Genomic DNA, 22,251 nt, shown 5'->3' on the forward strand with positions numbered 1-22,251 from the left:
ATCTAATTGTGTACTAAATGAGATTCTGCAAAACAAAACTGACTGGGGAGCCACCAACAACAGAACCAAAAACAGGAAGACTTCAACTTCTGATCTCAGCAAACAAACCACGAAGGAGAATCTGATAAACTGAAAACTCAGGCAAGACCAAGAACCTTCCCCCCAAGTGCAATGTGATATGGAGACCAGAAGGAAAAACAATGGAGCAGTTATTGAACTCATCATGAACTTCCAAACAACAACTAGCACAAGTTAACGCAGAATGGAACTCTTCCACCGGTGTGCTGTGGAGAAAGAGCGAGGCTCATGTGCACTTAAATTGCAGATGGCTTGTTCAGGCCGAAAAGACTATCAAGATTTTAAGTTTAAAACAATGCATGCCCAATTAGTAACACAGTAACCCAATCATGAACCGAAAAAGACCACAATTAGCGAAGATTCCTGCCAAAAGGTTGAGAATATTAATATAGCAGGAATCATAAATAAGAGATAGCATGCGTGAAAGTAGCTTATAAGAGAAACATTACCGCCTGACTCCCATTTAATGGTAAGATACAGAAAACAGGGCAGCCAAAATGGGCATTCTACTTATAGAACCACTTTACTTCCAAGTGAGAAGAACCAAACTCCCAATAGCGGACCCCTCACAATCTATACTCCGAAAGATCGAACACGAAAGCAAACTTCCAATATTGCAATTTCCCAAGCAAATAGTCAACAGAACGGGCATCAAGCATAGCATTTGAACTCACCAATGCATGAAAGTCACAGATAACCACCAGCTATAATGGAACTCACGGAGTATAAGGCCAAATTGAAATGTGATTATCAAGCAAGCATAAAATTCCATCGGATCAAAACATTCGGTCGAGCATTTAGCAACAAAAAACAGGAGAATATCTATGCAATATTCGCACTTTCAAAACACTGGTCTAACGAAATTAGTCCACTCAGACATCATCAGAACATATCCAGAAGAAACTTCAATGCAGTGCAGACGGTGAAAGCCAGTTGAGCAGCACCTTCCATCGGGAGCTGCAATAGCACATTAACAAAATTCTGTAAGTACCAAACCAACTGTGGTGAGAAGAAATAGTTATGTAAACTTGAGTAAATTTTATGCGACATACCACTGTCCAAAGCACCGATTCTATCCAGAACGGAAACCTCCTGTCCCCCGACGCTCATATGGACCAGAGCGGTCACGACTGAAACGATCGCTTCCAGAGCTTGAACGACCACCAGAACCAGAATCCCTGCTGCGCCCGCTGTATCGGTCTCCATTTCGATCAGGCCCTCCTCCTCCTCCATTTCGGTCTCCATAGCGGCTACCACCACCACCACCTCCTCCACTGTACTTATCATCCCTACCACCATACCTGCCGCCACCTCCTCTTGAAACTTCACCACTAGGACACTCCCTTGCAAAATGTCCTGGCTTGCCACACTTGAAGCAATCTCCCCCACCACCAGATCCACGTCCGCCACCTCCATAATCACGACCACGGTCACGATCGCGGCCGCCACGATCACGGCTGCGGTCACCATCATAATCTCTACCTGAACCTTGGTGAGGCTGAGCTTTATCAACAGTGATAGTTCGTCCATCTAAATCGATTCCGTTCATTTCCTCAATTGCCTCTTCCATTGCTTTTTTATCATCAAAAGTGACAAACCCAAATCCACGAGAGCGCCCCGAGAACTTATCAACAACAACCTATGTCAAAGCAAGATAGAAATTTAACTGTCATCTGTTACAAATATAGAAAAAGAAATACCATATTGAGCAAGGCATGGATAATTAGAACTTGACTTCAATCAAACCAAATCACAATCATATTTTCCCATATTATACAATATCAAAACATGTTAGTCCTACCCATTGCCAATTTCCCTTCTGAATCACAAAATCCTCATGAAACACAATGATCATTCAAATTAATTGATTCCACAAAGAAGTATTATCCTCGGAAACCAAGACCAGATGCCATCATTAAGGTAGAACAATGTTGTCATAAACAAATGCCTGATGAAACTACATGTCTGTTTATCATGTACATAACAAAAACAAATACATACCTTGGCTTCAACAAGCTTCCCATACTTGTCAAAAGCTTCTTTTAGACTCCTATCAGACGTTGACCAGGCAAGGCCACCAATAAAGCAACGATACTCGGGTTCTTCCGACATTTTATAAACTGCAATTCAAAAAAGTTCATCAATCTGTCTCAATCAATTACAACAAAAATAAAAAGAATCACTAATTCACTATCATATCAATATCCCAGTTAACAACAACCAAAAACCCAATTCAGGGCCTTGTTCATCTGTACAATACATCTCAATACAACCATAAAACTTCAACATATCAAACAAGTATCGGCCTTTTCTTCTTCAACAAATCGCAGGCTTTCAACAGTAAACCCTAATTACCAATCCACAGTATACAAATAGTAAAAATATCAAGATCTGAAAAAAAAAAAAAAAAACTTCATACCACGGAGAACACGCAGAGCTAAACCAACAGAAACCCAAGCACAGAAATTCACCCAATTCGCTAATTAAACGAGAGAGCTACGAAACCGAAACCAATCAATTGAAGCAATTAAAAGGGTTGAATTTCTCACAAAACTCACAGAAATTAAATTAAAGCATGAAACTTTCGAGATTATCTAATTGAAAACTGCGAATTGCAAATCAATTAAAGTTTGAAAGGGTTGAAATTTCATACCAGCGAAGAGCGATTTAGGGCTAGATCTCAAGACTTGTGTGAGAGAGAGAGAAGGTTTGGGGGTTTTCTTTCTTTTGGGTTCGGCTTCGAAAACAAGAAGAAGACCTAATAGAGAAAAATAGTAGAAGAAGGGTGGGAGGGGATGGGGAACCGGGTCAACGGGTCCGCGTAGGGTTTACTTTTTATTTGTTCGCCTACGCGGTGTTGCATTGGTCCACGTGTCGGGTACGGTAGGATATTATCTTTTGATTTTTTTTCTTTTTTTTTACTTTTTTTAGTATTTTTTGAATTTCGTTATTTTGTCTACGATGATCGTCGATAACTCGATATGATGAAAGTATTATCTAGATTGAGCACACTACTAAGACATTCTTCAATCAAAAGCGTGTCGCTACTGTTAAAAATACTAGTTACGTGCCCGCGTTTCTCGCGGGTGATAATATGGTGTTAATGGAAAATAGATCGGACTATTTATTTTTTAGACATAAAATAGTGATGGTTTGGGTATTTTTTCAATTTGCTCTTTTATTTATGTATATTTTATTAACTTAATTTGATAATTATGTTATTGAAGAGTATTATAGGCATTTTCAAAATTTGGTGAAGCCGTTGACACCAAAATAGGGTCTCCAATTATAGTAGTAGAGATTGGTAGAATCCCTTGATATACTAATTTAGAAATATTGTTGTTGACATTGATAATCTTACATTCCTAATATGGAGCTTTTAATTTTATAGGGATTGGTTACTTTAGTTCGACAAATCGCTACCTTGACATACTCATGTATCTAATCTCTCACATATAATGTCTAAGAATATGTCACACTCTCAAAAAAGAATTCATGTTGAACCTTCTCTTGATATTCAATTGACCGGCCATGGAGAAACGACATGTCATAAGAGCTTTTTCTTGTTTATCCAAATTCAATAATAGCTTATCTATTAGGGAGTATTAGGTCTTTAAATTGCAGTGCATACACTTGTCTCTCGTTTTTCTTTATTTGCAAAATACGAGCGTCAATATTTCATTTCTTTTTTTTTGAGAATGAGCGTCAATATTTCGTTACGCATACTATCAAGTTATAAAAAAAAAACTATAAAAAAAAAGAGAGAAAATTAAAATTTTTATTTATTTTTTATTCGGTGCTTTAATATTCCCAACTCCAAAGTCCTAATTTCCTAATATATGGTATAATATTATTGCAAACGATGTCGTTTTCAAGGGATGCACTCTGTAGTGTACACTAGCCTGTGTACCCAAAATCTCAGTACTTTTCTACCGCCCTTCAGGGTTTAGCTTAGGGTTTTCCCTCTTGTTTCCATTGCACCCAAAGCCAAGAAGAAAAAAACGATGTGGTACCTTTGCTTCTTTTTCCACAGACTACTAGACTACAGAAAAGCCGAGGTCGAATCATTAGCCCAACTCTTCTGCTCCGAAGACGAACTAAACGATTTGCAATGGAGGCTGCCTCTGCATCACCACCAAGACTCTCCCTTTCACTTCGTCAATCTCCCCTCCCAGGAAGTCGCCACCAAAATCGCCAATCGCAGTCAGTTCAGCTCCTCCTTCATTTTGTTCTCATTGCGTTTTTGCGGGTTGGGTTGGGTTGGGTTTGGTTTGTTTGAAGCTAAAATGGAGGTTTAAGTGAGGGTTTAGGCAGAACCCAGATTGGTGAATTAGTAGTTTTGTATCAAACCCAGATCAGTATCATTGCTGAGATTAGTGCTTAGCTTCAAAGTTTGAATTTTGGCGCTTTGTGTTGTTTTGTTTGGTTAACTTTACTCTCTTGAACGCTATGGTATGATTATTTGAGGTTTTAGGCAAGACCCAGATTGGTGGATTAGTAATTTGTATCAAACCCAGATGAGATTAGTACTTTAGCTTTAAAGTTTGATTTTTGGATTGTTTTGGCACATTCTGTTGTTTTCTTTGATTAGCTTTACTCTCTTGAACACTATTGCTTGATGTTTAGGGGATTTCGTTTACGGACGCGTAATCGATTTCTAATGTGTAGAAATTGTGTAACTGGTTTGTGTTTACCCCTGTAGTGGTCAAATTTTTAAACTTTTGGCTGTGCATCATCATAGCGATTTGAATATCATAGTCTTAATCATCATGGTCTCTGTTCTTCTGTAAAGAAGCTAGCTTTTGAAGTTGTGTTATTTCTTTAACAATTTAACAAATTTAGAGTTCCACTAACACATCAAATAGTCATCTATCAACTTTTAAATGAAAAGTTTCGTAGTAGCTTTGTCGGATAATGCAACAATGCCGTAAAATTATATTCTGCTGATCTCATTTAGTAGAAATGCGTCCAACTTGTTGGGTTTCTTAATAGCTTATGGTGATACACTTAGACAAAACAGTTCTTTAAGAAAGGTCATTGCAGTGAATTTTATACGTTGAACTTGCTATGTGGCAGGCATACTAGTGAAAGGAATGTATGAACTTTGGGGAGAAGGAGGTAACTATGAGGAGCTGGAAGAGTCTATACGAAATTATCCAGATGAGCGGAAGTTGCCGTATCTAGAGTCAGACAGTACTTTCAAGATTAATGTGGATACCTTTGGTAAGGTCATCAGCCTCCAGGAGCAAACCCAACGCATTCAGGGGTTTAACTACATCCCTTTCAAGGTGAGATTCTTAATGAAGCTTTGTTCTTTGGATGTTATTTAGGATAGAGTTTCCATTACATGATCAAGCTGTCATCTCTGCAATGATATGTTCTTGGACTATTTTGAGCAGTATAGACATCCACATTTTGGCTGTAGATATTGATTTCAAATCATTCTCCATTCTCACTAATGGTGGGGGTTGCTTCTGATTAATTTCTGGCAGGGTCGAGTTAATTTGAGAAATCCAGAGCACAAATTCTGGCTCATGGAAACTGATGATTATGGAGCTAATAATGGTCTTCCACCAATAGTAGAAAAAAGAATATTTTTTGGTCGAGAGATTGGTGGTGCTGATAGAAAGCTATTACCAACTTATCAACTGAAAAGCCGCACTTATCTTGGCCCAACAGCCATGGATGCAGAAATCGCATTCCTAATGGCAAACCAAGCATTAGCCACACCAGGGAAGCTTGTTTATGACCCTTTTGTTGGCACTGGGAGTATTCTTATAGCCGCTGCTCATTATGGAGCAATGACAATGGTTCACACTTCTCTCTCTACATAGAGTCAATTCTGAGTTATGTTGCAGTTGATACTTTTATGCCAGGCATGCATATAACTATCGTTTTATATGAACTTTCAAATTTTTCAGGGTGCAGATATTGATATCAGGGTGGTACGCGATGGGCGCGGCCCTGACTGTAATGTTTGGAGCAATTTCAAGCAGGTGAATCTGCTTTATGAAATTGAGTTTTTGGCTTGCAATGTTCTGTTTCTTTAAGTATTACTGAATTATAAATTCCATCAGCACCACTGTGCTTATGATGATGAGCTATATATGAAAACTTCTTTGGTGGGAAGTTATTAATTGTGGTTTTTGTTTCTTGAATAAACTACGAGCGATTGTACTTATTAGCCACAACCTTTTGCAGTATGGACTACCCATGCCGATTGCTTTGCTAAGGGCAGATAATAATCTTCCTCCTTGGCGTTCTGGGCTGAAAGAGGTACTCTCTATTTTGGGTTCGTGTTGCAAATGTTAATGTTTTTCCTATTTCATATTCATTTACAAGCTTAACTGAACTAGCATTCTGCTTTTCTTTTATTTCAGAACTGTCAATTGTTGTTAGTACATTATTGGTGACAATGTAGTAGTTAACTAGTTATGTAGTAGCTCCCCATCCATGTTGTTTATTTATTGATAACTTGTTCTCAGCGATTTTTTGTCTTCTAAAAGTAATATTATCTTCCTTTGCATTCCCCAGACTTGGGTTTGACAACCTACAACAATAAATATCATATCCTTCACCTCTCCCTTTGATGTTGGGGAGAGAAATGGCTATGTTAGAAGGGGTAGTTATGTTGATCTGTTTGATATTCAAAGGAAGATGGCTTATTTTCTAAATACTTGTTAGTTGTTACATATACATACACTGTGTAAGGTGATTAAGCATTTAAATCATATGGTTCTTGCTCTGAAGAATAATAGTTGCCATGTTTGGTGTCTTTATTTGTTTGGTTGCTGTAGGTATTTGATGCCATAATCTGTGACCCTCCTTATGGTGTTCGTGCTGGTGGGCGCAAATCCGGTGGCCGGAAGTTGCTTAAAGGGGTTGTCGGCCCTTACATTGTGCCTGATGACAAGAGGACAGGCCACATACCATCAACTGGCGCTTACACCTTGGTCGAGTGTGTACACGATTTGCTTGACCTAGCCGCCAGGATGCTTGTAATGGGTGGAAGGCTTGTGTTCTTTTATCCTGTTTTGAGAGAAGACGATAATGCAGAAACCCATTTCCCAGAGCACCCGTGTTTCAAATTGATTGCTTCTTCTGAGCAGATTCTGAGCTCACGTTACAGTCGAGTGTTACTAACCATGGTTAAGACAAGTCAATACACTGAAGAAGTTGCAGAAGCAGCCAGAATTAAACACATCGACTTCAAGGAGAACCATGTAAAGTGGTTAGAAGATGGAAACCTTCATTCCGCAGTTTTCAGTCCCGCCGATGCTCAATTAAATGGGGCTGCTGATGCCAAAGCCACCAGAGAGGCAAAGCCAAAGTACAGGGGGAAATATGTATAGGCTCTTTAGCTTAGGTAGTCATCATATATTCCTAATGCTAGCGGGAGAATGATTTTTAGTGACTGATTTTGGAGTGACTATGTATTCCTCTTAAATGAGCTGATTTCGATTTGTTGTATACTAGTCTTTTTTTTTTTTTTTTTGGTTTTCTTGTCAGATTTGTATGCTAATCTTGTGAAAGACAATGTGATTATGCTCTTACAAATTAAAAGAAAAAATAAAAAGCCTCTTTTTTTTAGCAGTTTTTTTTTTCACAAATGAGGAAATTTATTAAATAAAAAAATAGCATTTAAATAGGGGATTAGAAGAAACAATATTATTAAAAGGCAATCAAAATATAAACAAAAGTAAGCAGAGCTAGTTGTATCAGAACAACAGCTTGATGTGCAATACTGCAATGTTGTCCAAAAAAAGAAAAAAAAGAGTAACATGTCCATCTCCCAAGCACAAAGATAAGTAGAGAGGGAAGACGAAGAAGAATAGCAGTGACATGGTTATCGACATGGTCAGTCATATAACATAATATTTACAAAAATGACTAATTTTTTGTAGAAACAATTTTACATAGAAACGTCAGTTTCTGCCCGGTTCTGCAGAGGATAAATATAAAATCTCAAAGTAAAAGTGTTTTTACTTGAAGGTAAAAAGCAAAACCATAAAAAGACAAAACCTCAACCCTGTAATGAAATAAGCCCATTTCTACTTCTTCATAGATCATTTTCAGTGAAGGGTTTCTCACTCTGTCATAAAAAAAAAATGGGGAAAGTGTTCAGGTCGCTGCTGTTTGCGTCATTTCTGCTTCCGCCGGGTCTTACCTTGGCTTCCTTCCAAGGGTGTAAACGTGCTGAGGAAAATTTGAACAGGTGAACCTAGAATACAATACAATGTCAGCTCTGTAATATGGATTCTCTAGTAGTTTTACTCATTTTATGTGCTCTTTTTGCTGTTGGTTGTTTTAGGCGGATGGAGAAGAAGAGACGTGAGGAGCTCTCAGATGAGTGAAGCCTCAGCTCTGGGTATGTGTTTTTTTTTGTTGGTAAAGCTTGTGCTTTTATTTATTTGTTTCCTGCTTTGTAATGCATCAAAGATTTTGAATTTGTGAGAAAGTTTGTGGATTTTTTAGTTTTATGATAGACCTGTGTTGTGGTTTTCTAAGATATTTGAAGTTCTGTAGAAGAAGTTTATGTTGGTTTGCGTCTGTTGCCAAATGTGTGCTTAGGAAAAAGCATGAAATACAGTGAAAGATTCCATTTTTATGAAATATTAGGACTAGTATCCTCGTTAGGTTGATGATGGGTGTATTTGAGAGAAACAGAAAGCTATTAGGAACACATAATTCTGCAATTCATCATACTTGTATCCCCTAAAATCTCTCAAACCCAGTTCTTGGACCCGGTTTTGAGGCCTGATGCCGAACCCTGAAATCTAACGCGACAAGAAATTCTATCAGATAGCTTGGTAGCAACTGCAAGGGTGTTCAGATGACTGATTGTTCCTACTAACTCCTTGTTGGTTAATTATATTCAGAGGATGATCAAGACTCTCCAGACCTAATTAAGTTTTAGTTTCATGCTATAGTCTCTTCAGGATTCTCTGTTCTTGTTTTGCATGTATTAAGATCTTATTTCAGAAGAAAGTATTGCCTTTGCATTCATAACATGTCATTTTGCTGACACAGTTATAACATGTCAATTTGCTGACATGACATACTGTAAATCATAAAATTGAAGAAATTGAAGGATTTGTGGATGAAACTGACAGAATCTTGAGAGAAGATTAATGGTTTTCTAAGCTTTGTATTATGAGAATGAACTGTGTTGTTACATTGATCTTATATCGATGCCTTTAACAGCTTAACTAATTCTAACGGTCCAAGTATTTAGGAGCCAGTGGGATTTCAGCACACTAATCACAGTCTCACAATTTTCCTAACTTGCTCAGCAAGTTCCTAACTTTATGGTAACTGAATGAATGAGCTGAGCTGGCATTGTTAGAGTGCCGATATGAGCACTTCCAAAAGAATCAATTGAGCCAGGATTTTCAGGATCTGTGCCTAAAATCCACTGTTTTCGCAGATTGCAGGAGATAAGTATGTTTAGGTACAAATTGTTCTAGATATAGTTCTGAATACGTGGAGTAGAAATCAATTTAGTGAACTCACAAGCCTGATGCCGAACCCTTCAATTTCAGGCTACACAAAACTCTTCAGTAGGTCTGGGAAATGGGTTCAGACTCTTGATTGTTAACCCTCGGCCTATTGCTTCACCATATTTAGAGGATGATCAAGACTTCCCAAACCTGATGAAGTTTTAGTTTCATCCTATAGTATCTTCTGTATTCTCTGTTCTTGTTTTGCTTAGGAGAAAGTGTTGCCTTTTGCAGTTATAAAATGTCAGTTTGTTGACATGATATACTGTAAGAAGCTGAAGTCTGGAATAACAAAACCTCAGTTGACTTTGTTCAACATTTCATATGTCTCAACTCCCAAGTGTTGTACCTCCCACTGTCCGACACTGAAGGAAGCATCTTTTCTCCTCTCCTATTTACTGCAGGAAACACCTAAGTGTCTAGGGTTACATTGATTTAATTTAGATTAATCTAGATAGTTATGCAAGTAGTTGTTTTCCACTTACTATGATTAAATTTTTAGCAAAAGGATTATCAAAAGAGCACAGACCCTGAAAATGTACTGTTTTGACAGATTGCAGGACATAATTTTGTTGGTTGACTACAATTTGTAGGATATGTATGTTTAGGTACAAATGGTTGTTGATATAGTTTAGAATATATGAAATGCCAAAACATTTCAGTGAACTTACAAGGCAGCAATAACAGTTCTAGAAGAGAGAGTGTGCAGGGGAGAGTTGAGAAATAGAGGAAACTATTGAGAGATTTGATCGATTCAAATATTAAACCTGAAATCAAGTTCATGCTGTTGATTTTTTTTTTTCTCTCTCTGTGAATTTCATTGTTTCTTTCTTTTACCCGTTCAGCCAATGGACAATGTATGGCAAGATTACCTTTGCTTACATGTTAATTGATCCTGTCATTGTCTTAACGCTTTTCTGTTATTTGCATGTAACAGGTGATGAATATTTCAGAGCCACTGACCTAAAGACGTAGTACAGGCTTAGTAGTTAAGCATAAAGCTGTCTTTTGTAGTAATGTACTTAATGAACTGCCATGTGTATTATGGAGTTAAGGTGAAGACTTGCAGATTTGGTGTAGAGTAGTAACTGGATGCAGAATCCACTTGATCTGATCTTTAATCTGAGCAACTAGATGACTCTCTATTATAAGTTTAATTCCTGTACTACTTTCTCAAAGTTATAAGGTTGGCATTTTTTTTTGGGTGAAAAGAAGGTTGGATAATTTTGTTATGAGAAACAGCAATTAGCAGTTGTATGAACAAAATGACCAAGTTGATTAACTGCAAGTTCTATGTACAAATTGACCAAGTTGAAATTGGCTAGTCAATTAATCCGAGAGTCGAAAAACAAAAACATTCCGTCCAACAAATTGTCAGACTATTCACTTAATGCACCTACTGTTAATTTGGAAAGGTATTTTGATCTCGGAGGTTGTTTAAAAATTAAAAGCAAGCTAAATTCGGATAAGGCGATTTGAGCACATTGTCGAATTTAATTTTCTTTTTCTTCCTCAGTAGCTTCTAGGGAGGCAACCTCACAATTTTTGCATAGGAATGTTAATAAACATTTTTTTACAGAGTTCCATAAGATAAATTAGTCTGCAACTACATGCTTTTGCGTGTAAGAAAAGAAACAAATAGTTGGAAAGTTATGTGCAGAAGATAAATAAAAGGTCAAAGTAAAAGCGTTTTTACCTAAACTTTGAAGGTAAAAAGCAAAACCATAAAAAGACAAAACCTCAACTCTGAAATGAAATGGGGGGCTTCTTCTTCTTGTTCATAGATCATTTTCAGTAAAGGGTCTCTCACACTGTCGTAAAAAAATGAAGGACAAAGCGTCGAGGTGGCTGCTGTATGCATCGTATATGCTCCCGCCGTGTCTTGCCTTCGCTTCCTTCCGACAATGGAGACTGGTTGCTCAACTCCAAAGGTTGAAACTTGCTGAGGAAAATTTAAACAGGTGAACCTAGAATACAATGTCAGCTCTGTAATTTGGATTTTCTAATAGTTTTACTCATTTTATGTGTTGGTGTTTTAGGGTGATGGAGAAGGTGAGACGTGAGGTGCTCTCAGATAAGTGAAGCCCCATCCTCATCTCTGGGTATGTGTTTTTTTTTTTTTTTTTTTTGGTAAAGCTTGTGCTTTTATTTACTTGTTTCCTGCTTTGTAATGCATCAAAGATTTTGAATTTGTGAGAAAGTTTGTGGATTTTTTAGTTTTATGATAGACCTGTGTTGTGGTTTTCTAAGATATTTGAAGTTCTGTAGAAGAAGTTGAAGTTGGTTTGTGTCTGTTGCCAAATGTGTGCTTAGGAAAAAGCATGAAATACAGTGAAAGATTTCATTTTTATGAAATTTTAGGAATAATATCCTCGTTAGGTTGATGATGGTAGCATTTGAGAGAAACAGAAAGCTATTAGGACCACATACTTCTGCATCTCGTCATACTTTTATCCCCTGAAGTCTCTCAAACCCGGTTTTGAGGCCGAACCCTTCAATCTAAGGCGACATAAAAGTCTATCAGATGGTTGGGAGGGGATTCAGATGCCTGATTGTTCCTACTGACTCCTTGTTGGTCAATTTTATTCAGAGAATGATCAAGACTTTCCAAACCTAATTAAGTTTTAGTTTCATGCTATAGTTGCTTCAGGATTCTCTGTTATTGTTTTGCTTGTATTAAGATCTATTTCAGAAGAAAGTATTGCCTTTGCATTTATACTGTAAATCATAAAATTGAAGGATTTGTGAATGAAATGACAGAATCTTGACAGAATAGTAATAGTTTTCTAAGCTTTGTATTATGAGAATGAACTGTGTTGTTACATTATTCTTATATCGATGCCTTTAACAGCTTAACTAATTTTAACAGTCCAAGTATTTAGGAGCCAATAGGATATCAGCACACTAATCACAGTCTCTAACAACTTTCCTAACTTGCTCAGCAAGTTCCTAACTTTATGGTAACTGAATGAGTGAGCTGAGCTGGCACTTTTAGAGTGCCGATATGAGCACTTCCAAAAGAATCAATTAAGCCAGTATATTCTTCATCATCTGCTTTCCTAGAAGAACTAGGTAAGGCCCTTTCTTTAATTTTAAGAGTAAGAAGCTGACATCTGGGTAAACAAAACCGCAATTAACCCAAATGTCCCACACTCAAAAGGAAACATCTTTCTCCAAATCTGTCTCACCCTCTTATTTACTGCTGGGAAAACCCAAAGTCTCTTGATTACATGGATTTGATTTGTAGGCTTATGCAAGTAGTTGTTTTCCACTTACTGTGATTAAAGTGGTAGTGAAAATATATCGAAAAAGCACAGATTCTTAAAATCCACTGTTTTTGCAGATTGCAGGATATAACTTGGTTGGTTGCCTACAATTTGTAGATTAAGTATGTTTAGGCACAAATTGTTCTATATATAGTTTTGAAAACATGAAGTAGAATTGTAGAAATCATTTCAGTGAACTCACAAGTCTGATGCTGAAGACTTCAATTTCAGGCTACACAAAACTCTACGGTAGTTCTGGGAAAAGGGTTCAGACTCCTGATCGTTAACCCTTGGCCTATTGTTCCATCATATTTAGAGGATGATCAAGACTTTCCAAACCTGATTAAGTTTTAGTTTCATCCTATAGTTTCTTCGGTATTCTCTATTCTTGTTTTGCTTAGGAGAAAGTGTCGCCTTTCACAGTAATAACATGTCAGATTGTTGACATGATATACTCTGTAAGAAGCTGACATATGGGAAAACAAGGCCTCTGTCGACTTTGTTAAACATTTCATATGTCTCGAGTGTTGTGCCTCCACTGTCCCACACTCTAAAGGAAACATCTTTTCTTCTCTCCTATTTACTGCTGGAAACACCAAAGTGTCTAGGGTTACATTGATTCAAGTTAGATTAATCTAGATAGGTATGCAAGTAGTTGTTTTCCAGTTACTATGATTAAATTGGTAGCAAAAAGAATATCAAAAGAGCATAGACCCTGAAAATGTATTGTTTTGGCAGATTGCAGAACATAATTTGATTGGTTGTCTACAATTTGTAAGATATGTATGTTTAGGCACAAATGGTCTTGATATAGTTCGGAATTCATGAAGTGCGAAAACATTTCAGTGAACTCACAAGGCAGCAGTAACAGTTCTAGAAGAGAGAGTGTGAGTGTGCAGGGGAGAGTTGAGAATAGAGGAAGACGAGGAAACTATTGAGAGATTTGATTGATTCAAATATTAAACCTGAAACCAAGCTCAAGCTCTTGATTTTTTTTTTCTCTCTGTGAATTTCATTGTTTCTTTCTTTTATCCTTTCAGCAAATTGACAATGTGTGGCAAGATTACCTTTGATTACATGTTAATTGATCCTATCATTGTCTTAACGCTTTTCTGTTATTTGCATGTAACAGGTGATGAATATTACAGAGCCACCGACCTAAAGATTAGTAGTATAGGCTTATGTAGTTAAGCATGAAGCTGTGTTTTGTAGTAATGTAGTTATGAACTTCTATGTGAACTATGGAGTTAAGGTGAAGACTTGCAGATTTGGTGTAGAGTAACTGGATGCAGAGCCCACTTGACCTAATCTTTCATTTAACTAGATGACTCTATTATAAGTCGAATTCATGAACTACTATCTCAAAGTTATGAGGATGGCATGGTTTTTAATTTTTTTTTTTTTTTTTTTGGCAAGTGCCTATGTACAAAATGACCTTATTCAAAGTTCTATAACAAAAGGGAATGAAATTGGCTAGTCATTTAATTCGAGAGTCGAAAAACAAAAACATTGCCGGGCAATTTATTGTCAATTTGGAAAGGCATTTTGATCTCGGAAGTTGTTTAAAAACAAGCCTAAATTCAAACAAGGCGATTTAAGCACATTGCCGAATTTAATTTTTCTTTCTCCCTATTATTCTTTCCCATACGATAAAATAAAAAGTCTTTCGGGTTTTAGTCTGACTGCTTGTGCAATTAGTTGAGCAATAAATGTAATGGATGATCTTTGGATCCCCTAAATTGACCATGTACAGTCGTTATGATCTTTTCGATCATTGGAATATATTCCATTTTCCTCAAAAAAAAAAAAAAATCTCTTTCACAATGTTTATGCTCATATTTATCTCATATAAAATGGACCGAAAATGTGAAGGCATTGGAAATTCAAAATTAATATTATATATCCAAAGTATTAAAATAATTTCAGAATCTTTGTCAACAATGAAAACAATACTTAATGAGTTAATGTCAGCTCCTTCATTACTATGTCTCTCACGCCAGTCTCCACAGTGTCCAAACTCCAGAGTAGAGTAGAGAAGAGAGCACTCATCCTCAAAAATGAGTTCTTTCAAGTCAAAATGGAGTTTTGTGATTCCTCTATCTTTTTGGCTCCAGTCCTATTTCCAAAATCTTACCAAAGAAGTGATGAAACAAGAAATGGAAATAGCTACCAGATTGGTTGCTCGTAAGGAGGAATACGAGAGGTATGGTACTATGGTTCGTTTAATCTCAAATTTCTTGACAAAGTTTTCATCTTTCCATATTATTCGTACATGGGTTTATCTGAAATTGATTTTTTAGTTTGAGTTCTCAGTAAAGTTTACAGATTTCGATATGCTTTTGGTATTTCTGTGTTAGAATGTTGGAGAATGTTAGAATGTTGGAGGATGTTAAGGAGAAGTTGGAAAAGGATGAAACAAGTGAAATGGCAGAAGCTTCATTTTGGGATCACTGGTAGTTCTTTACTCTTCTTTTTCAATATTCCATTGATTTTAGTGAAATCTTATGTAATTTCCAAGCTATAATTTATACGGGTTTTTTATGCTTAATTGTTAGGGGTGTTACAAGCATCTGAGGAACCCAGGTAATATAAGTGTTTACTCTATGCTCTGAATATTCCAAGTTATATAATTTACTTGCTGTTTACAGTCTCAGAATATTGATACTGCATTAGGTCTGATAGGCAAGACTTATTGTCATGAGAACATGGACAATGCTCGGAAGTATGGTATAATTTTTCTTACTGTTTTTAGAGTCTTTACTTACGTTTTCCTGTTTGTTATTAACATGTGACAGGTGATGAAGGTTCAAGCCTTGGATGCGTGTTCGATGTGAATTGTTTCGAGTCATAACTTTAGAGATGTAGGACAGAAATAGTTGTTAGATAACTGCTTAAACCTGGACAATACTAATGTGGTTGATATGAGGGCAAACACTTGTTATGTAGTAAGTGCTTTATGTGGCTGATATGAATGCTTACTTTTGTGCAAAGACTCGTTATGGTGTTAATATCGTTTTGAAATGTTGCTTGTGCTGAAACCTGAAATGAAATGTCTCTGTTGAAAGTGTGTGGTCATATGCATTTTGCAAATTTTTGTCCCTCTTCAAATCTGGAGTCTAATGATGTATGCGTAGTTTGAGTCAATTGTTGACATGTTTGATTCAACATAGAGTAGATTACATAAGAATAACCAGCCGACTTTTGTTACAAACACTTGAGTTTCTCTCGTACTTCACAGTAATGTCATGAGAAGAAAGTAGAGGTCATAGGGCTGTCCAATCGACGTCCAAAATAGTTTACTATGGAGTCTTTCCCTATCTGTAATGTTTTTTTTTTTTTTGAAATAGAAGGTTCATTGCATTAGATGACCAACTAAAAAGCCAGAGTCTACATACCCTTAAAGACAGAAAAATGGCGGGATAACAGCCAAGTTCCTATCTATAATGTTGTTTTAAGGGAAGTTGGAAAGTTTCAGTTGTTGTTTAAGGGAACTCGATTTTGTTTATCTTACCTTTTTTTTTTAGCTTCATACCATTTGTTTTTGGTATGACTATGCAAGAGTTTGAAGGGTTGTTTTGCTTCAAAAGATGGAGCTCAGACACTGACGAACTTCATGAACCATGAGTGTGTAGCGATAATCAGCAGTTTCCAGCTTTGCATAGTTAAGTCATCTTTTCAGAATGCATAGCAAGTTGATTTACAGAGAAGCTCCAGTGGCAACTGAAGCAAGCCTCAGGTGGCTTTTGTTCTGGTAAGCTCTCATGTTGTCCTTCCCATGTCAAGTGGTCTTTATATAGCTGGGACATATTAATAATTTTATTTTTAATTAATTAACATTTAGACGTACTTATGTAGACATTTTTTGCCTCATTAGTCTACATGGCCTCTGTTCCTCAATATTTCTGGTCAAGGAAAAGCTCTCTTGTTTGTTTGGCCACAAAGTACCAATTAAATATATTGATGAATGGATTACCATATTGATAGACAGTTCTATGGGTTTAGTTTGATTGAAGTCAAAGTTATTAAGTAGTCCCAAATGGATCCCATCTTCCAAATCAAGGATTCATCAAAGATGAGGGAAAGAACTGGACTATTATTGTATTATATATAGAAAGGTAAATGATAAGGGAAAGAAGATTAAATTGAACTAAACCATTCCATTTCAGCACGATATTTCCCAAGCAAGCAACTAAGCAATGTCAGATTTGGCAGTACACAACTAGACCGGCGAGCATAGACTTATTCTGGTTCTTTGCGCTCCTGATTGATGTTTATTATGAAATGGAAGATACTCCTATCCAGCTCAATTTCAACTCCCTTAGAAACTCTTTTCAATATTTTTCATTATGTAGTGTAATATCATGATCTTCCCCAATCCATCCCTTCCTATGAACTGCTGGAAACACAAGAAATTCAAATCTCTGCATTGATTTGATGGTTGTTTTCAACTTATTGTGATTAATGTGCAGCGAAAAGTATCAAAAGGAAAAAAAATAACAGATCCTGAGAAATCCGTCTCCTAAACTTGGACTACAACCCTAATAGACTTATACTTCGAGGGGCTCATGTTATTATGCTCCTTCAACTCTCCACCCATACACACTTAAAAGCTCCTACAATATACATTATCTCCAGCTTCATTGTATTTTTAACAATGAGTCGTGCTTTGATAGTAAATTAATTTATACTAAGTAGTGCAATTTATAATAAGTTGCGCACAACTGCTCTTTAAATGAAATCCACGGATAGAGAATAATAAGCATGGATTTTTCACTCTTGGATCTAATTTCAACGGCAGTTGAGCACGACTGAGTACTAAATCAACTGACTATTTGAGTAGCACCTGTAACAATTACCTCGAAATCCCTTAATTTTAACTTTCTTTAAATGACGTGTGTACATATCTATTTAAACAGACCCAAAGCGATGAACCCTAAATGAATAAACAAAGCAACCCATCGGGACTCCGTTTACCTTGAAAAGAATGGTAGATATTGATCACTTGGTTTTTCTAAGAAAGTAACATGCCCAACTCCTCTTTCCCATATGATATTGTATCAACTATCAACAATAAGAAAAAGTAACGTGCCCAACTCCCAAGCACGAAGTTAAATAGAGAGGGAAGACGAAGAAGAAAGTAGTGACATGGTTACTCATAGTCATATGACATAATAGTTATGAAATTGACTAATTTTTGTAGAAACAATTTTTACGTAGGAATGTCATTTTCTGCCCAGTTCTCCAGAGGATGAATAAAATCTCAGAGTAAAAGTGTTTTTACCTTAACTTTTGAAGGTAAAAAGCAAAACCATAAAAAGACAAAACCTCAACTCTGTAATGAAATAAGCCCATTTCTACTTGCTTCATATGTAGATCATTTTCAGTGAAGGGTTTCTCACTCTGTCATAAAAAATAAAATGGGGAAAGTGTTGAGGTCGCTGCTGTTTGCATCATATCTTCCTCCGCTGTGTATTACCTTCGTTTCCATCTGTTGGTGCCAATTTCGGCATCAACGAGTCAACGGAAGTTCCGTTGAAATCCAAGTGTAAAGTGGTGGGGTTGTTTTCTTCAAGTGGGCCTATCTTTTCCTTCGATTAGTTTGACTACGTGAGTAGCCCTGGTCGTGCACTTGTTACTGAAGGTATGGCCTCGGGCTTCCTTCACCTGATGTTGGGTCTCCAAGCTACCTAGTTTGGTGAAACGGGTAGTCTCGTCTGGGTCTTCTTTCACCTGATGTTGGGCTTCCTCCACCTGATGTTGGGCTCCCAAGCTCCTTGTTGGGTGAAACTGATAGTCTCGTCTCGGACTTCCTTCACCTGATGTTGGGCTCCCAAGCTCCTTGTTGGGTGAAACTGATAGTCTCGTCTCGGGCTTCCTTCACCTGATGTTGGGCTTCCAAGCTCCTTTCTTGGTGAAACTGGTAGTCTCGTCTGGGACTTCTTTCACCTGATGTTAGGCTTCCTCCACCTGATGTTGGGCTTCCAAGCTCCTTTCTTGGGTGGAACTGATGGCCTCACGACGGGCTTCCTCCACCTGATGTTGGGCTCCCAAGCTCCTTGTTGGGTGAAACTGATAATCCCGTCTCGGACTTCCTTCACCTGATGTTGGGCTTCCTCCACCTGATGTTGGGCTCCCAAGCTCCTTGTTGGGTGAAACTGATAGTCTCGTCTCGGACTTCCTTCACCTGATGTTGGGCTTCCTCCACCTGATGTTGGCGGAGCTCTATGGAAAGGACTATGCATTTTGGCATAGCTTTCAGAGAGAAGAGAAAGTTGAAGTCCTAGGTGGGGTAGTAGGGTAAGATCTTGGATGTGGGATTTATCTTCTCTCCATAGGGTTGACTGGTCGATTCAACATGGTGCTGGCCTGTCAGGCTCCGATGATCAAATCAGAAAGTGAGAAGGAGGAGAAGTTTTGTTGGTATTTTTGGAAAGTGATTCCAAGACCCCGAATGAAGGAAGAGTCCTTCTTTTTATAGGGCTTGGAGGTGGTTGAGGTACACTTTTGGAGTATGGGCTTGGCCCTGAAAATAAGGGTGTCAGCTCCTTTTCTGACATGCCATCAGCATGGGTTTGGTCGAGTGGGTGGCAGAGTGGGTGACAGATGTCACCATTTTATGGTCTCTTCTAATGACATCATCTTCAACCCACGTTCGTGGCCATGCTGGTCATGGGATTGTGACACTTGTCCAATTAGGTAAGATTTGCTTCTTGATTGGTGCTCCATGTCTTATCATGACGATTACATGTGCGTGAGCTTGGAGGTCGAGGCTTTAGTCTTGGAGCTCGTGGTCATGATCCTTAGAGGTCGAGGCTTCTAAGCTTGGGGGTCGAACTCTTGGTCTTGGGGGTTGAGACTCTTGGTTCCTTTGGACTATGCTATTCTAGTAGTGAGGTCGTGATATGCTTTTGACTTGCCATCCAAGATGGTGAGTCAATCACATGGTGACCGTCCAAGACTTAAGAGGTAGAGATCCAAGGTTGGAGACTTGGAGTACCAAAGTGAGGCATCTCGCTAGTCATGATTATTTCCATCTTAAGGTTATTTTTTCTTTCTCGATGAAAGGTTTAAGTGCGTTGAAAGGTCAGAGTCCTACGTGGACTCTTTGACATTTCAACGCATACCGCGTGGAATGGGTTGAAAAGTCAAAAGTATTTGTCGAACCAAATTATGACATCAACACCATCCAAGGGCGTCAACGCGCTGAGGAAAATTTGAACAGGTGAACCTAGAATACAATGTCAGCTCTGTCATTTGGATTCTCTTAATAGTTTCACTCATTTTATGTGCTCTTTTTGCTGTTGGTTGTTTTAGGCTGATGGAGAAGGAGAGACGTGAGGTGCTCTCAGATAAGTGAAGCCTCATCTCTGGGTATGTGCCTTTTTTTTTGGTAAAGCTCGTTCTTTTATTTATTTGTTTCCTGCTTTGTAATGCATCAAAATTTTTGAATTTGTGAGAAAGTTTGTGGATTTTTTAGTTTTATGATAGACCTGTGTTGTGGTTTTCTAAGATATTTGAAGTTCTGTAGAAGAAGTTGAAGTTGGTTTGTGTCTGTTGCCAACTGTGTGCTTAGGAAAAAGCATGAAATACAGTGAAAGATTCCATTTTTATGAAATATTAGGAATAGTATCCTCGTTAGGTTGATGATAGGTGTATTTGAGAGAAACAGAAAGCTATATATTAGGAACACATACTTCTGCAATTCATCGTACTTTTATCCCCTGAAATCTCTCAAAGCCGGTTCTTGGACCCGGTTTTGAGGCCGAACCCTTCAATCTAAGGCGACACAAAAGGCTATCAGATTGCTAGGTTGCAACAGAGAGGGGATTCAGATGCCTGATTGTTCCTACTAACTCCTTGTTGGTCAATTTTATTCAGAGGATGATCAAGACTTTCCAAACCTGATTAAGTTTTAGTTTCATCCTATAGTCTCTTCGGTATCTCTCTGTTCTTGTTTTACTTTGGAGAAAGTGTTGCCTTTCGCAGTTATAACATTTCTGTTTGTTGACATGATGTACTGTAAGAAGCTGACATCTGGGAAAACAAAACCTCAGTCTGACTTTGTTCAACATTTCGTATGTCTCAAGTGTTGTGCCTCCCACTGTCCCACACTCTAAAGGAAACATCTTTTCTCCTCTCCTATTACTGCTGGAAACTCCTAAGTGTATAGATAGGCATGCAAGTAGTTGTTTACCACTTACTATGATTAAATTGGCAGCAAAAAGAATATCAAAAGAGCACAGACAGTGGAAATGTATTGTTTTGGCAGATTGCAGGACATAATTTGGTTGGTTGTCTACAATTTGTAAGATATGTATGTTTAGGCACAAATGGTTCTTGATATAGTTTAGAATACATGAAATGCGAAAACATTTCAGTGAACTCACAAGGCAGCAATAACAGTTCTAGAAGGGAGAGTGTGCAGGGGAGACTTGAGAAATAGAGGAAGAGGAGGAAACTACTGAGAGATTTGTTCGACTCAAACATTAAACCTGAAACCAAGTTCATGCCGTTGATTTTTTTTTTCTCTGTGAATTTCATCGTTTCTTTCTTTTACCCTTTCAGCAAATTGACAATGTATGGCAAGATTACCTTTGATTACATGTTAATTGATCCTCTCATTGCCTTAACGCTTTTCTGTTATTTGCATGTAACAGGTGATGAATATTACAGAGCCCGACCTAAAGATGTAGTAGTATAGGCTTATGTAGTTGAGCATAAAGCTGTCTTTTGTAGTAATGTAGTTATGAACTCCAATGTGACTTATGGAGTTAAGATGAAGACTTGCAGATTTGGTGTAGAGCCCACTTGACATGATCTTTCATTTGAGTAGCTGGATGACTCTATTATAATTATAATTCATGAAGTACTATCTCAAAGTTATGAGGTTGGCATGTTTTCTTCTTCTTCTTCTTCTTTTTTCTTGTTTTTTGTGTGGGTGAAACGGTGGTTGGCTAATTTTGTTGTGAGAAACAGCAAATCAGCAGTTGCAGCTGTATGAACAAAATGAACAAGTTGATTAACTGCAAGTTGTATGAACAAACTGACCTTATTCAAAGTTCTAAATAATAAAAGGTAATAAAATTAGCTTGTCAATTAATCTGACAGTAAAAACAAAAACATTGCCGGACAATTTGTTGGACGACCACTCACTTAATCCACCTACTGTTAATTTGGAAAGGTATTTTGATCTCGGATGTTGTTTTAAAGCATGCCTAAATTCGGACAAGGCGATTTGAGCAAATTGCCGACTTTAATTTTCTTTTTATTCCCATTCACACTAATCATTCACTACACCAAAAATGGTCTTTTACTGCCCACAATGTGTGCCGTAAAAGGGTATTTACGGCACACAAAAGCAGGCTGTAAATGCCGGAGCCGTAAAAGACGTACCACATTTACGGCAC

The 22,251-nt window shown here is 37.6% G+C and overlaps 2 protein-coding genes and 4 long non-coding RNA genes across 7 annotated transcripts; 5 read left to right on the forward strand and 1 right to left on the reverse strand.

Moving 5' to 3' along the window:
• Window positions 1–802: 802 nt before the first annotated feature.
• On the reverse strand, window positions 803–2,890 carry LOC112193080 (glycine-rich RNA-binding protein RZ1A). Of its 2 annotated transcripts, XM_040516510.1 has the most exons (5): window positions 2,732–2,851; window positions 2,498–2,574; window positions 2,080–2,198; window positions 1,131–1,717; window positions 803–1,035 (listed from the first exon to the last, which is right to left on the reverse strand). In XM_040516510.1, exons 3-4 carry the CDS (start codon window positions 2,188–2,190, stop codon window positions 1,151–1,153), a joined length of 678 nt encoding a protein of 225 aa, XP_040372444.1. In that variant the 5' UTR covers window positions 2,191–2,198; window positions 2,498–2,574; window positions 2,732–2,851; the 3' UTR covers window positions 803–1,035; window positions 1,131–1,150. The 2 variants fall into 2 exon arrangements, with proteins under 2 accessions (XP_040372444.1, XP_024188877.1); XM_024333109.2 differs by lacking the exon at window positions 2,498–2,574 and having other exon boundaries at window positions 2,732–2,890.
• Window positions 2,891–4,002: 1,112 nt separating this feature from the next.
• LOC112192963 (tRNA (guanine(10)-N2)-methyltransferase homolog) lies at window positions 4,003–7,642 on the forward strand. Its single transcript, XM_024332916.2, has 6 exons — window positions 4,003–4,281; window positions 5,155–5,366; window positions 5,571–5,888; window positions 6,000–6,074; window positions 6,280–6,354; window positions 6,876–7,642. The coding sequence occupies exons 1-6, from the start codon at window positions 4,083–4,085 to the stop codon at window positions 7,428–7,430; spliced, it is 1,434 nt and encodes a 477-aa protein (XP_024188684.1). The 5' UTR covers window positions 4,003–4,082; the 3' UTR covers window positions 7,431–7,642.
• Window positions 7,643–8,144: 502 nt separating this feature from the next.
• On the forward strand, window positions 8,145–10,789 carry LOC112191259. Its single transcript, XR_002932894.2, has 3 exons — window positions 8,145–8,293; window positions 8,390–8,446; window positions 10,516–10,789. It is a non-coding gene; the product is annotated as an uncharacterized LOC112191259 (long non-coding RNA).
• Window positions 10,790–11,315: 526 nt separating this feature from the next.
• LOC112191771 lies at window positions 11,316–14,280 on the forward strand. The gene is made up of 3 exons (XR_002933115.2): window positions 11,316–11,539; window positions 11,618–11,680; window positions 13,977–14,280. It is a non-coding gene; the product is annotated as an uncharacterized LOC112191771 (long non-coding RNA).
• A 554-nt stretch (window positions 14,281–14,834) lies between these two features.
• Window positions 14,835–16,934, forward strand: LOC112195223. The gene is made up of 4 exons (XR_005807968.1): window positions 14,835–15,047; window positions 15,202–15,297; window positions 15,400–15,427; window positions 15,640–16,934. It is a non-coding gene; the product is annotated as an uncharacterized LOC112195223 (long non-coding RNA).
• Window positions 16,935–20,026: 3,092 nt separating this feature from the next.
• LOC112195275 lies at window positions 20,027–21,641 on the forward strand. The gene is made up of 3 exons (XR_005807969.1): window positions 20,027–20,066; window positions 20,159–20,215; window positions 21,502–21,641. It is a non-coding gene; the product is annotated as an uncharacterized LOC112195275 (long non-coding RNA).
• Window positions 21,642–22,251: the final 610 nt, after the last annotated feature.

Source organism: Rosa chinensis, chromosome 3 (genome assembly GCF_002994745.2).
Source record: "Rosa chinensis cultivar Old Blush chromosome 3, RchiOBHm-V2, whole genome shotgun sequence".
Taxonomy (NCBI): domain Eukaryota; kingdom Viridiplantae; phylum Streptophyta; class Magnoliopsida; order Rosales; family Rosaceae; genus Rosa; species Rosa chinensis.

Bases quoted from the DNA above. Each gene is read 5' to 3' on its own strand.
- LOC112192963 (XM_024332916.2), top strand. From the start codon at position 4,083: ATGTGGTACCTTTGCTTCTTTTTCCACAGACTACTAGACTACAGAAAA. The intron at 5,889-5,999 runs GTTCACACTTCT...CAAATTTTTCAG, and splicing joins ATTATGGAGCAATGACAATG to GGTGCAGATATTGATATCAG. The intron at 6,075-6,279 runs GTGAATCTGCTT...AACCTTTTGCAG, and splicing joins TTTGGAGCAATTTCAAGCAG to TATGGACTACCCATGCCGAT.
- LOC112193080 (XM_024333109.2), bottom strand. From the start codon at position 2,190: ATGTCGGAAGAACCCGAGTATCGTTGCTTTATTGGTGGCCTTGCCTGG. The intron at 1,718-2,079 runs GTATGTATTTGT...GCTTTGACATAG, and splicing joins GGAAGCTTGTTGAAGCCAAG to GTTGTTGTTGATAAGTTCTC.